Below are 17,745 nucleotides of genomic sequence, written 5' to 3'. Positions count from 1 at the left end.
GGGCCAGCACCACAGTGAGGTATGGAAGTATGGAGGGCAGAAAGCCCTGGGGAGGAATCTAGCTTCGCCACTCCTGGCTGTGTGACCTCCCACGAGTCACTCCGGCTCTTTAAGGACACTCTAGTGTCCTCACCTGTAAAACAGCATCAGAATAACTACCCTCCAAGGTCAGTGTTAGATAAGTGAGTTTGGACATGCAGAACGCCAAGCACCAGGTCTGGAACACAGGAGGCATCCAATATATGTTCTGGAGGGATTTTTCTCTCCTCCCCTCCGCCCAGCAGTGCATCCGGAGCCATTCATTTATTCTACAGGATTTCCTGAGGGTCTGCTGGGTGTTGGGCTGTGGAGAGGCCATGGAGCACGCCCCGGATAAGGTCTTGCCTCCGCTCCTGTCTCCCCGTCCAGACGGCTGACCCTTAGGGCTGGCAGGATGCAGGGCAGCGCTTCGGGGGCGTGCCCTGCCTTGCCACACACACGCGTATACTCTCCCACTAGTTCATTCAACAAGCAACTGAGGTGTACCCACCTTGCAGGTAGCTCTGCTAGGTAGGATGGGAGACATGGAAATAAATCACATGTTCTGAAGAAGCTCAAGAGTCTGGTAGGTGAAAAAGGACAAGCAAATAAATAGCGATGGCACAAACAAGGTGACAGGTGCCATAAGAGGGGACAGATAAAGGGCCATGAGCAATTAGATCGGGGTGGGGTCGGGTGGGCGGCCTCACGTCCTGCCCAGACCAACGCAGCCCGTGGCTAAGCCGGCTGACTTTAAAAAGAGAAGAGGAAAAAGATCACTGGCCCACTGGCACTGTTCCTCGCACGGGAAGCAGGCAGGATCTATTTAAAAACGGCTAGAGGCAGGTTAGCGCCTTTTCTGGCAATTTCCAAAATTCGTGCTTCCTCAAGCCGACTGGCTAGCGGGACGGAACCAATCCTGTCAAAATCCTACAGATCTTAAAAAAGAAAAATCATTTAGCCGTCGCAGCCGGGATGATAAAAGAGCCCTGCCATTCAAAGGGAGGGTCAGCGTGGGGAGGAAGGTGGGGCTGGGGGGGCCAGGGAGAAAAAAGTGGGGGATTGAGAAAAAAGGGGGAATGCCCCCCAAATATGGATCAGGGCAACCGGCAAAGGAAATGTATGCATTGTAGTGGCTTTAGTACCTAATTAATTCGGTAATTTCAAAAACAATTTTATTTATGTTCCATTTACCACATCAAAAGTTAAAAAAAAAAAAAAACCATACTGATGCTAAAATAATACCTCAAGGCGTCTATTTTTAATCAGTTAAAAAAAAAATAGGGAGGGTAAAAAAAAAAAAAGCAGTCCTGGGTTTCTATACAATCTCTCCCGGGCAGACCACCAACCCTCAGAGAGAGAGAGGGAGCGAACACAGCCAAGCCCTCTCTGAGAGCCTTCCTGGCTGCCGAACACCGAGCTTGTCAAAAAAAACAAATCCATAATGGCCCGAGGCTCCTCTCCAATCTATTTTCTGCTCAGCTGGTTTTAAATGAAGTTATTATGAGTCATTAAAACACCCGCAAGCCAGTGGAAGTCAGCCAATTACAATTTTAAATTTAGCCTGTTCTCTGCCCCATTCTCTTGTTTTCTTCCTTTGCCCACAGAATACTGCTGCTGTTATTTCTTCCCTCCCTTCCTCTGCCCAAAGTGGAAGAGACAGTTATGAAAATGCAAGAGTACTGCATGGAACGCAGAACCATTCACAGGAAACCCAAGTTATTAAATTAAAACATGTAAAAACTTCTGCCCCCTCCAAAGTCAACCCCTCAGCCCAAAGTACCACCTCAGCCCACTGGATTCCTTGGAAACTCTAGACGCCATCCTAGAGATCATGGGGCTATTTTTTAAATGAAAAGCTTCTTGAGAACCTACCGCATAGCACAAGGAACTCTGGTGGTGCTTCTGCGGTGACCTAAATGGGAAGGAAATCCAAAAAAAGAGTGGACATATGTATGGAGGGGCCCCCAACCCCTAGGATGGAAGGCTTGATGATCTGAGGTGGAGCTGATGTGATAATAACAGAAATAAAGTTCACCATAAATGTGACACACCTGAGTCACCCTGAAACCATCCCCCTCGCCTCCGATGGTAGAAAAACTGTCTTCCACAAAATGGGTCCCTGAAGCCAAAAAGGTTGAAGACTGCTGGATATGTATGGCTGATTCACTCTGCTGTACAGCAAAAAGCAGTGCAACACTGTAATGCAACTATACTCCAATGGAATTTTTTGTAAATGAAAAGGTTCTTGAGTGGGATCCTGTTGAGAAACATTTCCATTCATCACACCAAACCAACGTGTCCACGGTAGAATCCGAGAAGAGGGAAACATACCACCCATATCTAAGAATTAATAACAAACAACGAAGTCGAAATTCAAAGGTAACGTGGGCTTTGCAATGCATGAGTGTCGAGGGAAGTCACTAGATATGACGAGCTCATTTAGTTTTTAAATCTGCAAGGTAAATGGTCTGTGCGGAGCCATTACAGCAAAGGAACAATTTTGAGTATTTCATGTAAACACTTCTTCTTAATCTCTTTTTCTTACGTGTGCACACACAAGCATGTACATGCACACACACACAGAGCTGCCCTCATGACTGGGAACATATCTGCAGCTTTTCCACATCTTCCAAGAAGTAAGGAGTGTCCTTCCCGAAAGATGGTCCAATCCTACTTCTGCCCCAACCCTAATTAATGGATGAGACTGGAAGCAGAGCAGAATAGACCCCTAGACCTCAAGGTACACTGCTCATCACCTCCAGGGCCACTCACCTTCCTGGTTCCTCTCCAAGACACACACACACACACACACACACACACACACAGACCATGAAAGGACCAGTGCTCTGCTCCAGTCAGACGTGGCCCAGGCAGACGGAGCACCTAAGAAAGGGGCGGCTGCCACGCTCCTTCATTGAGAGTCAATGAAGCCCAGGGTGGAGGCAGGAGACTGCCGCATGCACTGATGAACCTGGAGCTCTGGGTGAGATGAGACTTAGGGTCCGTCTGCAGCTCCCAACCAGGCTCACTGAGAAGAGGGCCCTAAAATACAGAGGTGGCCACCAGGTCCACTGGGACCAATGGCAGCTTACCAAAAGCAGGAGAATCTGTCCTGCCCCTTGCCGAATGCAAACCTGAGGTCTGCAAACATGGCTGCCCCCACGTTCTGAGGGTCCCCAGCATGCATGCTAAGTCACTTCAGTCGTGTCCAGCTCTTTGCAACCCCATGGACTGTAGCTCACCAGGCTCCTCTGTCCATGGGGATTCTGCAGGCAAGAACACTGGAGTGGGTTGCTATTTCCTTTTCCAGGCAATCTTTCCAACCCAGGAACTGAACCTGCATCTCTTATGTCTCCTGCACTGGCAGGCAGGTTCTTTACCACTAGCGCCACCTGGGAAGCCCAGGGTCCCCAGAGCACAGCAGATGTCACCATCCTATCCTTAAACTTGAATCTCCCCACTCAGTCGCTCCAACTCTGGGGACCCCAACTGGTAGCTCCTCATGGTATGTACGGAGGCCCCTTCTTTCTGAAGTTCAAAAAGCAGAAGTTCCAGCAACAACTGCCCCCCTCCACTGCATGGGTCCATTCCTTGAGCGGGGGTGGGGAGGGGGCTCTAACATTTGATATTCATCATCTTTTTCTGAGACAGGGTAGCCCAAATTGTAGAAGCTTCACCAAACCCAGATCTGTGCCCTGAAGTACAAACTCTTTAGTAACAAGGTATTATCCCTTATTCAACAAACCCTCATCAAAAGCCTTCTGTGTGCTGGGTATTCTGCCAGGCCACAGGACGTGAGGGTAAGCACGCTCCCAGGTGCCCAGTGGGCTCTGCATTCAGGGGCATAGTACAGACCTCTGGGAGCACAGTGCCAGCAAGATGCACTTTTGTAGCAGCAAAGTCCAACAAGGATTTTACCAGATCTAACCCTGCTCCTCCACTCTCCCACACTCAGTTCAACATGAGGAAACATCCAGGGACCTAGGAAAAGCAGGAACCAAGCCAGAGAAGCCCCACTCTGGTCCCCGAGAGGTATGGGGCAGGAATATACAAGGCTAAGGTTCTGGGAGCACTCTGGAGTCCTCCCCAGGCCTTCCGGGCCAGAGGAACAATTTATTCCACACCCCAACCACCCTCTACTTCCCAGTGAAAAACCTCTGAACTTTGTGAGACAGCAAAGGCCTCCCCTGCATGGCAGGAGACCAAGTCTAATGAAGACATAAGAAAGAAGCTGGAAATGCACAGGAGCACTGAGGGAAGGCTGAGCCCAACACAGATGCAAAAACAGAGACAAAGAGGTGAAGTGCGATGAAAGGAGACGGGGGAAGAAATGGAAGTGAGGAGAAGGGCAGAGCTGAAAATAAACACCTGCTACCAGAGAGAGCTCAGAAGACCACATGGAGAAGGACAGCTGGCAGAGAGAACCATCACGCCTTGGTCTGGGGGCAGCTGGTCTCTTGGGTACAGCCCTGGACACTGGGACCCAGGACAGACCAGGAAGAGAGCAAGATGCAAGGGCTGAGGATGAAGAGAGCAGCGGAGGACCACCCAGCAATCCTGGCAGGGTGCACACCCAGGAAGGTGAAAAGAACCCCGGAAGTAAGAATATGGCATTGCCTTTGGGCAGATTCCTCACCAACATCCTCCCCTGCCACCCCACCAGCCAGCCAGACCCAGACAAAAACAAGGGCCGGCAAGGCAGCCCAGAAGGCGGCAGGGTGGTGGGAACAAGGGAGGAGGAAGGACAGAACAGGAGGACGGACAGACAGACAGACAGACAGACGAGATGTCCCGGCATCCATCTCTCAAGGGCCATCATTTCCTGATACGCACATCATTATCTCATTCGACAGAATCAGATGGCACGAAAGGGAGTGTGTGTTGGGGGGGTAGAAACCACCCTATTTTGGGATAGAAAAATCAGAGAGAAAGATACACACACACGCAGTGAAACAGAGAGAGAAAGAAGGTTATTACATAATTTCCACTTTCTTCCCTCCACCCTTAAAGTAATGTTCTATCTGACAGGCTCCTCTCCGAGGGGGGAAAAATGACAAATCCAATCCAAAATTCAACAGCCTGTGTTCTGTTCGGAGAGCACACAGTGTACTGTACAGCCCATAAAACTCCAAACAGCCTCCAGACACTGCCGCAATCGTCCTCCATCAAAACACTTTGTCTTGCATACAAAAATAAGATACAGCGCTGAACAGAATACAAAATCAACCCATTACAGTACAGGGAGATTGCTACTTAGCAACGAGGGGGCTCTAAAGCCTCGATGCTCTACAGGAAGCAAAATCTGTCGAGCCTGTTGGGCAAATGATAAACATTAGCGGTATTAAAAAACACAAAAGCCATGTAAATGGATAGACATAATGTGGAAACGAATTTATAGAATAAATTGGGACGGGGGGACTCGAGCATAGGGGGAAAGGCTGGGCTCCAGAGGGGTAGATGCATGCGCTTCCCAAACCCCTGCTAAGGCACCATATGGAGGGAGAGACGTGTGTGTGTTTGGGGGGGCCGCTATGTGAACCCCTTTTTACACACAGGGGCTGCAGGTGAAGGGGCGGGAGGGAAGTGGTGAAAACACTGTTTAATACAATGACCTGCCATGAACTTTCTGAACTTTCTCTGTTCCGCTGGCCCAACGTGACATCTGGGGGACCCAGGCACACACCTCCAGTAGCACTATGGTGGGGAGATGGGGGGTCTTCATCTACCCCAGGGCCCCCATCGCACCCAATGCCACCTCAGGACCTGCCACTTGCTGTAAACAAGATCCCTGGCCAAAAAAGAAAAAAAAAACAAAACAGAAAACAAAACCAAAAACACCCCATCTGGGATGGAAAAATCAGTATATTTCATCAGGTAAAGGGGAAAAATACCCTGGCTGTGAATCAGCAGTGGGGTTTCGGATCCCAGCCAAAACAGGAGCTAAAAGGCAAAACCATATTCTTCTGGTCTCCGTTTAGGCTCTTGAGGCAGAAAGGGAGAAGGGGCGGGGGTGGGGGGCAGCAAGGGGCAGCGAGGAGGAGGGGGGGAAGAAATGTATTTTTCATCAGCCAGTGTATAATTTATAAACAGCATTAAACAGTTTTTGTTTTCTTTTTCCTCTCTCCCGTGTATGGGCTTGGACGGCAGTCAAGCCCGCATTAATTTCTGCTTTGGGTACAGTGTGTTCTTGGAGGCACATCTGCAAGTGATCATAAACTCTCTGGAATGCTGGCAGAACATCCAGACCTGCCGGCAGGCCAGTGACGACACCACTCTGGGAAAAAGTTCGGGAAGCAGGCCAGATTCAGAGCAGGGAGGGAGAGAGAGGAGCGTGCTGGAGACAGAGCCAGGGATAGTGGCTTCTCCTCGTCCCCGCACCCCCTAGACCGAAGGGAAGGTGAAGGCGGTCTCTGAGCCACTCATACCCCAGCTTAACCCTCGATGGGGCCCACCTCTGCAGATCCAGGACCTGGGAAGTCTCTTCTTGGTTATCTCCTGCTTTTACCCCGATGGCAGAAAGCCAAGAGCAGAAGGGAGCGAGCAGAGAGGGAGCAAATGGACCCTGGGTTCAGAGCCGCCTAGACAACCCCGTTCTCGTGTTCCTAGCAGATGGGTAATCTGGGAGGAAAGAAGAGAAAGACAGGAGAGAGAACGCAAGGTCAGGAGAAGCTGCAGGTCCTGAGCAGCCATCTTTGCATCCTCAGATGCATCTCCATCATCAGTGTGGGACCGGCTCATAAGCTCCACCTCACAGTCACAGCTCCTTTGCCCCCTCCCCACATTCTCTGTCTTTGCAAAGAAGGACCCAGAAACCCCAAACATTAGTGGTTCCCAAAAGAAAAAAAAAAAAAGAGAGGCCAAGTACACAATCCACAGATCTTTGACATCTCGTAAAATTTTGTGACTTCCATCCAATCAGGACGGGGGAAAGCAAGAGAGGAAACAATTGCATTTCTGACCCCAACTCCACCTGCCCTTTTCCCTGCCAGCCGTTGACCCGGCCCCGGATGATACGCCCGGCCACACCACGCTGCTGCTGCAACCAGAAAAATCTGTCGGCCGAAGACCACGCTCTTTCCTGGTGCTTCTAACTATGGGGAAGAATCTGCTGTCGGGGTGATCCTCAACGGCCATGGCTCATAGAGCCCGGAGAAGGGCAAGGAGGAGGGAGGATGCAGACGGGACTCCCAAAGAAAGGCTGCGTGCCCCCAACAAGTGCAAGAGGCACAGGCCACACCATACTCCAGCCACGCCTCAGGACCGTCTGTCAGTCGCACCATTTCCCCTAAGAGCTTATGAACCCTATACTCCAGTCTAGAGTACATCAAAAAGACCAACAGTCCTTTCTATTCCAGAGGAATAAAAGTGTCCCTGCCTTATCCAATCTTCCAATGGCTTCTGAGTGCCCTAGGTAAAGTGCAACTCACTTTGCAACTCGAGGCCCCTTCAATCTTGCCCCTCTGCCGCCCCATGCCCAGCCTGTACTCCCCAGCTACACTGCACATCACCCCAGGAGGCATGGGCTGCCCCCATCAGGTCGTCTCAGAAATCCATTCTACCACCTTCTCCAGAAGCCCCCTTCCTCTTCTGAATTTCTCCTAGAACTCTTTCTTAGCGATATGCACATATCACCTTCTTTTACCATAACTTCACAGTATCAGACATCCTTCCTACTAGACATAAGCACCCAGAGGGCAGGGGTGCTGCCTGTTCTCCAGGGTTAAGTACACAGAGCCTGAAGCATCTGCTGGCTCCAAAAATGAACGACACTCCCAGAATAGAAGCAGGCCACAGAAATATGCAAGTCTCTAAATAGTATGTAGCCAAGGCAAAAAATAGGGGCAAGCAGCGCTGGGTGTGCTCAGTTATAATCCACCAGGACATGAGGCCAAGCTGTGGGAAACACTACCTAATGGGAAACCTTACCCCAGCACATCGCAGGATCAACTCGAGTCATCGCCTGAGTCTGTGGTTTCTGCACGGACACCCCAGAGCGAGGATGTTCTCTTAAGAGAGAACAGGAGTGGCAAAGACACAGCGGGTCACAGATGCCCCAACAAGGGAAGGGGCAGCAAAGGACTGGGTGGGAGACTTCAGAGAGATCTGGGCGCACACAGGGGCTGGGACCCTTCCCCTGTTCCCTCCACCTGAGATTCACGTTCCAAAAGGAGCAGCTTTGCAAAGCACTCCAGTGGTCTCTCTTCTCACCCCAAATCTCCTTCTCAGGGCTCAAACCCTCCTGATCTCCAAACCACCTCTGAGAACGCCGGGTCTTGCCAGATCAATCTCATTACTGAGTGAGTTAGGTTATTGTTTGTTAATTTAAACTTATTGTTATCATCAGGTATAACTCACAAACACTTGGTTAGTTAACGCATTCAAATCGAAATCAAAACTTCAATTAAACTGAACATTCACTACCACCATTTAGGATCTTAAAAAAGAAAAAAGAAAGAGATGGAGAGAGAGAGGAAGAATTGTCTCTAAGAAGGGCCTCCTACAGGGCAAACTTCTAATTAAACAAATTGTCAATTTCAACACAATGCAAACTGATTTAGGAGTATAAATTTGGTATTCCAGTCACTGGAAATAAGACCTCACAGTGTCGGTCTCACACAGGCTGATTTCCTCGGGTAGGGAAATGCAGAGGAGAGGAGGAAGATAATTCGAGAAAAAGGAACGCTGGGGAGGAAGGGTGAGCCAGAGTGCTTTATCTTTTCAGAAATAATATCTCTGCAGAATTCAATGAGGCCTGTTCTCAAGCACTGGAGAAACTCCTTCTTGCCTCCTCCTTCACCCCACCCCTACCAGATGAGAAAAAAAAAAAAAAATTAATCGTGTATGATGACAAACTTGGCTCAGCACTCACTGTACACACTGTACCCACAAGGCTGGCGCCCAGCCAGGCCTGGCCCCGCGCCAGAACTACAATAACAAACACAGGCCACGCTCGCCAAGAGGGGGTGGGGCGGCGCACGCACAGCCTGCAAGGAAGCGAGCCTGTGCAGTCCCAGGAGGAGAGGCAGTGGGGATGAGCCTTTTCGGGGCAAAGATGGCCTTCAGGGGAAGTCAGGAGCTCCCTGACCTCGACCCAGGACCCAGACCCCCTTTGCCCATGCCTGCCCCCTTTTGAAAACACAGTCCCCAGGGCAAGTCTGGTTCTGTGCCACTCCGCGCGGCTGCTACAGCCCCTGGTGAGCCCCTCTAAGGCGGGGGTAGCCCCCCAGATGCTCAGGGGCCATCCTGGCTGTCTGCTCCCTGCACGGAGCCTTCAAAACAGAGCGGCAAGAAAATCTCACGTCATCTAATTAAATGTCTCCTCGAAGACCGCACATAGTTCTGTTACCGTGCAACTGGGGGGAGGAATTGGAATGAGGAAAGTACAATTTCTGCTACTGGAATCTGGGAGAAGGCCTGGCATCCCGGCCCAGCCCTCCCACCCCACCTCCCCGACACGGCCAGGTCTCTCTAGAGGCCTCAGGGCCTTCACTGTTCAAAGGGCGGGCGGGGGGCGAACAATTCGAGATCTAGCCCCACGAAGCCCTTGTCGCTGTTTTCTTCTCAATCCTGACACAAGGGTGAGAGGTACATGGGGCCAGAGAAAGAAAAATCAGAAGAGAAAAATCTGAGTCAAAGCGAGCTCTGAGCTCTCTGCAAGGGCGAACTAAGGCCCTGCTGTGACCTCCCCCATCACCAAATCCTCTTTTACAAGGGCAGTGGCAAGTGAATTTCAGAGGGACACATCATTTGCACAGACTCCAGAGACCCAGAGGAAAACCTAGGAAGATAGGCCCCAGGGTTTGCACGAGACGAGCTGTGGGACCCTGAACCAGCACTCAGTCATGGGGTGACGCGTTATTCATCTTGTTGGACCTGGGGCCCCTGGACCCACCTGAACGCGTGTAAGCAGCTCCTTCTCTTTCTGCCACTCTACCCACCCTACCCACACTCCTGAAGAACTGGGTTCACAACACAGACCTCAGCTAACTCACACGTAGCCAGTGCCCTGTAATGAATCCTGGGACACAGTCTAAACTCCTTCTATTGCAGGAGAGACCCGTGAGAGACTGGAGCTTTCTTAAGTCACCTGGCTTCCCAGGTTGCAGTAATCCATTCAAGCAGTGTCTACAGACTCCAGCACTGTACTAGGTAATGTGCTGCACGTCATGGGGACAGACCCTGTCCCCAGGGAGCGTATTCCAGTCTATTAGGGGAAAACTGAGGGAAAGGGAAGTTACATTTCCTGAGAACCTATCACGTGCCGGGCGGAGTGCTAAGTATCTAACGGAGCCTTGTGTTCAGAGGTTCAGATGGTTTACATTTCTTGCCCAAGGTCACATGGTTAGGAAGAAGATGCCCAAATTCCTAATCCTGACTCCCAAGAAGGAGGAAATAAGGCAATTCCATTAATAACAATAATACAGAGAAGAAAGACTGTACCCAGAGACAGCTTCAGATAAAGAAATACGGACTTGAGAAGAAGGCTTGATCGCTTCTGGCCGGAGGTGGGGGACAGTCAAGGATGGGATCATTCTAGAGACCTTGGAAGACCTGGAAAGACTAGGGAAGGGTTATTCCACGCACAGAGATGGGGTAAACAAAGCCACAGAGCTCAGCGAGCAAGCTGTGCTGGTAGGCACACCAGCACCAGAGCACACCAACCAGAACATGAGTATGGCTAGCACACTAGACCCCAGGAAACAAGTAAGGACCAAGGGAGCTTACTGGGCTGAGATACAGTGTGCGAGGAAGCCTTATCCGCGGGCTACATCACCTGCATGGAAGTGCCCGACAGCACATGGGGCAGAGACCAACACAGGCGTCAAGAAGCACGGAACAGATGAAACAGAAGGCCCAGGGAGGGTGGCCAACCTGTGGGCAGACAGCTCGCGGGACCCCTCACTAAACCCTGAACAACCCGCAAAGAGAAGGGGGAGCAGGAAGACTGCAGGTGCAAGTTACAAAAACACACACCAGAAAGCGCACGGGTACCCAGCGTGATGCCAAGCTCAGGAAGGCCTTGACTCAGAGGACTCCGGGCCAACGTGGGGCAGGTGGAGAATGAGGATGCTGCCCTGGGGCCCGGTGTGGGGGAGGGGAGGCCCCAGGGGAAGAAGGAAAGGAACACAAAGACACAGGGACAAGGCGGACACAGACACACCCAGCTGCCTGGCGTGGCCCCGTTCCTGGATCTGGAAGAGGGAAGAAAGGGAAGGAGTTAGAGCACTTGATGCAGGGCCATGAAGGCCTGTGAGAGGGACAGCACCTCACACATCGCAGAGGCACACGGCTCTGCAGGAAGGCAGTGCAAGCGGATACACATAAAGCTACCAGCAGCACAACCAAGGCGATGAAGACAGTGAGACAGACCACAGACGTTCAGACTGTCCTCCAGGGGCATGGCGACGGCAACGCTCGAGGAGGACAGCTTCAGAACCGAGGAAAAGGGGGGAAGGTGGAAGCAATCAACAGCTATTAAACACCAACTGTAGTTTAAGACGGAGAAGGCAATGGCACCCCACTCCAGTACTCTTGCCTGGAAAATCCCATGGGCAGAGGAGCCTGGTGGTCTGCAATCCGTGGGGCTGCAGAGTCGGACACGACTGACTGAATGACTTCACTTTCACTTTTCACTGTCATGCATTGGAGAAGGAAATGGCAACCCACTCCAGCGTTCTTGCCTGGAGAATCCCAGGGACGGAGGAGCCTGGTAGGCTGCCGTCTATGGGGTCGCACAGAGTCGGACACAACTGAAGCGACTTAGCAGCAGTAGCAGTAGTTTAAGAAGGGCATGATGCCTTCATCATTCATTCTGGTACCTAACTGATAGGAGTTAGCAACAGCTTGCCCTTTCCAGATACAGAAACTGGGGTGCAGAAGACAAACCTGCCTGAGGTCACAGAGATGGGGATCTGGCCAACCCCAAAGTCCAGACTCACTTCACAAACACTGAACTGCCAGCTGCCTGGAGGGCCCCGTGAGGGAGACAGGATGGAAAGGAACAGCAGATACTGACCGTGGACAAGATGGGAGAGAGTAAGACCAGATGAGAAGACAGTTGGCTCTTCTCCCCTAAAACGTGACTCCAGAGCTGAAAGACGAGGAAATTAGAGGGAAAAGAGCACTGCTCCCGGCAGGGAAGTGTGGTGGCCTCTCCCACCGAAGCCAGGCAGCCCCCCTGGCCTCGAGGCAGCAGCCCTGGACCTGCCGTATCCGCCCCTCCACCGAGAACGCCAGGGCACACTGCCTGCTTGCTTCTCCTCCCTTCACGCCTCGTGAGGCAGAGAAGCTTTGCCCAAACACAAGCAAAAGCACCAGCAGCTGCAGAGTCGACCCCACCAGAATTAACTTGCAAAAGACAGCACGCTGTAACTAGCTTTGTGTTCCAACCTTTCTATATCTATTTAATTAAAGGCTCCTGTATAATGTGAACCAATAGTCAGATTCATTAGACAGCGAGAACCTAATTCCACAACTGTTCTGCTAATGAAACTGCAGTCTACTTGGGAAGGTGGATCACACAGGGCACTGGGTACCCACGATGCCCAGGAAGCCCAGGAGGGCAGAGGATGGACCCATCCAGACAGTCATGTGGTCAGGATGGACCGCTCACTCCAGCAGCCTGGAGGGAGCATCCAAAGGACGGGGCAGACCAAGGCCTGCTGGCAGCAGAGACATTCACGCTCTGGGTGGGGGAAAGGCAGGCAGGCAGGAGGTGGGCGTCCGTGCTCAGGTGGGCCGGCCAGGGCATCTATGCCTACCTGAGTGAGCCAGTAAGTGCATTCTCAGTCGCAGACTGTCCAGGAACCGCTTTCCGCAGAGCTCACACCCGTACGTCTTCATCCCGCTGTGCAGTTTCCTGCAGGAAAGGAAAAGACAGGTTGCTGCCGCTCTGGTTGCACAGAAAGCAGGCCCACCGCCACTGGGGGAATTCGCAGCCAGCCCTCCAGCAGGTGGACAGGAGGAAGGGAGACACAGGACATGGGAGCTGGAGGTGGACCCTGACACATCCACAGTCCCACAGGCGGCCGAGAGCCCCCTTTCCCGTGGACGGCTGCCAAGGTGGCATCTATACCTGGTCCTGTCCAAGGGCTAGAAGGGTAGGGCGTGCCCTAGTGCCCCACCCTGTGGCACAGAGACCAAGGGAGAAAGTCAGATTCACCTGTGGAGAGAGGAAGGAGGGAGCCCCAGGACAGTGAGACAGACACAACCTTCACAGTCAAACTAGCACAGGCCATTCGTACAGGCCAAGGTGCCTCTGCTTACCAGGCTCACAGCACGGCCCACGCTGCGCTGCCCTGTGAGAGCCCCCGGCTCCCCCAAACCACCACACACCCCAGAGGGCCGCCCTGTACCTTCTCTGTCTTTCACAGCCCAGCGCCCACCCAGAGATGGGCACACAGCAGGCTCTAAATAAGCGTTCTTAGTGAACCGAGGCCTTCAGGGACATCAGATGCTCCTCTGAGAGCATCCAGGTGTTCTTAGACCCGCAGTCACTCCCCAACACACAAAACCTCCCCAAAGGCCCAGCTTTTGATGTGCTTTCCCTCTACTTCCCACCAGAGGTTGAACCCAGATGGAAAGAAAGGCTTGAAGAAACCAGATATCATCATTCTATAAAAGGAAGGTGGCAGCCATCGGTACTGGCTTTCCAAAGTACTTTCACGCACGCTATCTCATTTTACCGTCACTGCCATGTGAGGTGGGCCAGCCACCCACGATCACCCCAGCACCCCGGGAAGACAGGAGCCCTGGTAACCACTGTTCACAGGTCCAGCCTGTGATCCTGGTCCTTGCCCACCGGACCCCACTGCTAAGGTAGGAGACAGCAGGGAGGCAGGGAGGCGGGTGGCTAGCGGGGAAGGTCTAGAGAGTCGGTTGCGGGCTGGCATAGGGGCCTTTTGGCCCGGAACTCTGCCTTTCCTCCCACCCACACTCCTGTTCTCAGGCCTCTCTGTGCCTCCGCCGGATACGGGATCCACCCCCGCCTTGCCCGCCGTCTCCTCAGGGGCCTCAGCCCCGAGGAACCGAGCAGGTACTGCAGCCAAAGGTAGGAGCCGAGGGCGGTGGGGCGGCAGGCAGGCACTCTTAGGGGAACCGCCCATCACAGTTGGGACGCTGATGTGTTAGGCCCACAGTCAAAGGCTGGAGGGCTGCTGGTACAGGATACTAGACGAATGCAGGTGGAGAGGGGGAGGATCGTACATTCCAGTCAGCGGTGCCCAGATCATGACACTCAGGCCAGCCACCCACTGCCAGCACCTTCCAAGTCCCATGAGAGCCCAGAGTCCATCACCACCCTGAGGGCCCCGGGGTGAGTACGAGCCCAGGCTTGGTGGCTTGAAGACCGTATCTGGGGTCCAGTGTGGCCAGCTTCTGTCGGCCATCACGCCCAGGCCCCTTCGCAGAACTCTTTCTCAATCACAGTGGTGTTTGCTTGCCTTCCCTTTCCCCGCGTGCCAAAGACAACACATGATTTCTCAATCACAAGTACACACACACCCTCATCTGTGACACGGCCGTGCACCCCACCCCCATGTTATCTGATTCGTGGCCGAGGCCGATCCATCCCAATTGAGAAATAATAACTAACAGAACAGAACATTTCCACTGAGCATTCTCAACTCTAAATATATTTCACAATGCTGGGCACTGGGACATGTCTTAATAGCATTCTGGGCAAAGCGGGTTTTAAAATACGCACCCAGGCGTGTGCGTGTGCGTGTGTGCGCACCCATGCATGTTCACACATGGTAGCTGACTGCGCCTGTCACTTGCCCAGGCAGGAGAGGGGTTTGCTTTCCCAAGAGCTGTTCTGTGAAGCAGCAAAAGCTTTATTCACAGGTGGTCCCACAGGTGACTCTGGTGCACACGCTCACGGTCTGGTCAGCATGGGTTCATCTTATTTATCTCCACCTTTGTCTGCACTAATGCTTTCTTAGCTTCCAGGAGTGCCCACCTCTGGGGTGGCTGTCAGGAGGAAGAGGAGCACAACATCCTTTCGGGTTGGCTTTCCCAAAGGACACTGGAGTGTTCGAGCCTTGGGTTTCAGCAGCCACCACCAGGAAAGCACCCCCAGTCCACTCTTGGGTTTCTGTTTCTTCCTTCTGCAGGTTCCAGATCAAGTCTCTCACCCAAAGAACACGTTCAGGGTTACCCCATCGCCTTGTTTGGTGCCAGTGGATTTGCCTGGCCACTGGTGTCAGCGGCTTTCTTGACCAACAGGAACGGCGTGGTGTGTAAGGTGATGCACTCTTGCCCTCTACTACAGGGGGAGCAGGAGGACGGGAAGGATGGCAGGGGAGCAGCCAGAAGACCTGGATTCTGCTCCTAACTTGGTCATTAATTTGCCTTACAACCTTGCAAATCCTGCTCTCACAATCTCTCTGCATTTTTTTTTCACCTGTAAAGTGATGGATGATGTCTAGTGAAAGTCGCTCAGTCGTGTCCACTCTTCGCAACCCCAGGGACTGTAGCCCACCAGGATCCTCTGTCCATGGAATTCTTCAGTCAAGAATACCGGAGGGAGTTGCCATTCCCTTCTCCAGGATATTTTCCCAACCCAGGGATCGAACCCAGGTCTCCTACATTGCAGGCGGATTCTTTACCATCTGAGTCTCACAGGGTCAAAATTTTATTATTCAAAAGACTTACCCATACCCTTTTATCCAGCCTCCAAGGGATTCCTCTGAGGGGTATAATCACCTCTTTGGTTGGGAGGATCCCCTGGAGAAGGGAATGGCAACCCATTCCAGTATTCCTGCCTGGAGAATCCCATGGGCAGAGGAATCTGGTGGAGCATAGTCCACGGGGTCACAAAGAGCTGGACGTGACTGAGCGAGGGCACATACATTCTCTCCCTGAGCCATATTCCATCTGTGTGATGCCTCACAACACCTAGGCGGTCGGGCCAGGACAACCCAAGCAAAAAACTGACACCCATTCCCAGAAATCTGTTCATTTTAAATCCTTCTAATCCAGACAACCTAAGTTCCCTCCTTCACCCACTTGCAGTCTATCTTTCAGTGAAAGAAACTTCCAGAACTCACGACCAGCCCTTTCTTTGGAACCATTCTGCCGCCCTGCACTTTCCAGCCTCCAGAGACACGGGTGTCCTCTCCTGCCCAAGCCTCGGGGTAAGGAAACTGCCCTGCTCCTGACGCACTAACTCAGCGCCCCCACACAGGGGCCGAGGGTGGCGTCCAAGCGATCCCAGGTGGAGTACAAGGACCAGGGTCCTGCCTGACTGGCTGAGAGAGTAGGACAAAGCAGATGGGGTCCAGAAGAGAGAGGGAGGCACCTCACAGGCCCGCAGCTCAGCTTGAGCCGGTTTACCCATATCCTTTGCTACTGTTTAGATGCCAAGAGATGGCTATAACGAGGCAGTGACCTCTCCTAATTCAAAGCAAAGGGAAATGGGCAGAGAAGAACCTGAGTGTATTTAAGGGTCACCAATAGATTCTAAATGGCGCCGTCTGTGGGAATGATCAACATGGAAACAAAGTCCCAACTGGTTTCTAGAGCAAAAGAACAAACTGTCAGAACTCAGGGTCTGTCTCTCTAGAGCAGTGGTCCCCAACATTTTTGGCACCAGGGACCTGTTTCTTGGAAGAGAAATTTTCCATGGACCACGGTGTGGGGTGGGGGGAATGGTTTGGGGATGATTCAAGTGCATTACAATTACCGTGCACTTTATGCCTATCAGTGTTATATCAGCTCCACCTCAGATCATCAGGCCTTAGGTTCCAGAGGCTGGGGACTCCTGCTCTAGACCACAGCCCCCATCACCTTCGTCCCTCATGGTGCTGCTGCAAAGTATTCGATGAAAATGGAAAGTCTGTCCGCCTCTTTCTTCCTGAGCCACATACACCTATATTTTCCCAGCCCGGCCATGCCTTCTCACAAGGTCGAACTGCTCGTGGCCATCTGAGGTCCTCAGCCTCCACTGTAACACAGGCAAGGAGGGCAGCTCAGGACATCTTTGCACCTTTCTACGCCTGCTGCCTTGGTTTTCACACTCTCTTCTCTGAGAAGCAAGAGCACTGGGCACGGTTTTGAGTGCAACCCAGTTCGAGACGGCCCAAGCATCTCCACACTCTAGTCGGCAGAGAGTCCATTCCCTCACAGGCTTCGGGGCCCCACCACCCACTCTTGGGGAGCAGGCCCAGATGCTCTCCCACCCCCGCTTCTGCCCCAGCATGTCCACACCTGACTCATTGGGTAAACTCACCCTGAAGCTAAGAGATTTTCAATTCGGTCCAAGAAGACCAAAAAAAAAAAAAATTAACCTCTAACAGGTTTCTAGCTATTTTCTCAAGAGAGCTGAATCATTATGAGAAATCAGAGGTAAGCTAAGACGAACTTCTTAACAAGTTAACTGGAGGGAACGACACACTCCTCACTGATTCTCAACCACACAATTCTTGCCCAGTAAAACCAAGTCAGCAAGCTACATGCTCATTCAAACCACTTTCGTGCTGTTGTGAGCCTGAACGTTCATACGCATCTGCTTTTGACTGTGACTATGTAATGGCAGAAGGCCTGTTTCGCTTTCCTTTTCTTCGTAGGGCCTAGTTTAGAAGCGACTGCTCAGTGCTGCCAAAGAAATCCCAGACAGCCTCCTCTCATCTGAACACTGCGCCAAGCACAAGAGCCTCATGGGCACCTCCAACCCAGAGCTGGACCTTCACTTGTGCCCCTGAAGTCCACGGGTGGAAGGCCAAT

The 17,745-nt window shown here is 52.2% G+C and overlaps 1 protein-coding gene across 4 annotated transcripts in view; it reads right to left on the bottom strand.

Annotated features, from left to right (window-relative positions):
• ZBTB16 (zinc finger and BTB domain containing 16) overlaps positions 1–17,745 on the bottom strand; it is a 204,785-nt gene that overhangs the window by 93,082 nt on the left and 93,958 nt on the right. For all 4 annotated transcript variants that reach the window (XM_005215850.5, NM_001037476.2, XM_005215849.5 and 1 more), the window contains 1 exon segment: positions 12,783–12,880. In XM_005215850.5, coding sequence (XP_005215907.1) covers positions 12,783–12,880 — 98 coding nt within the window.

Source organism: Bos taurus, chromosome 15 (genome assembly GCF_002263795.3).
Source record: "Bos taurus isolate L1 Dominette 01449 registration number 42190680 breed Hereford chromosome 15, ARS-UCD2.0, whole genome shotgun sequence".
NCBI lineage: Eukaryota > Metazoa > Chordata > Mammalia > Artiodactyla > Bovidae > Bos > Bos taurus.
This window is presented reverse-complemented; position numbering and strand designations above follow the sequence as displayed.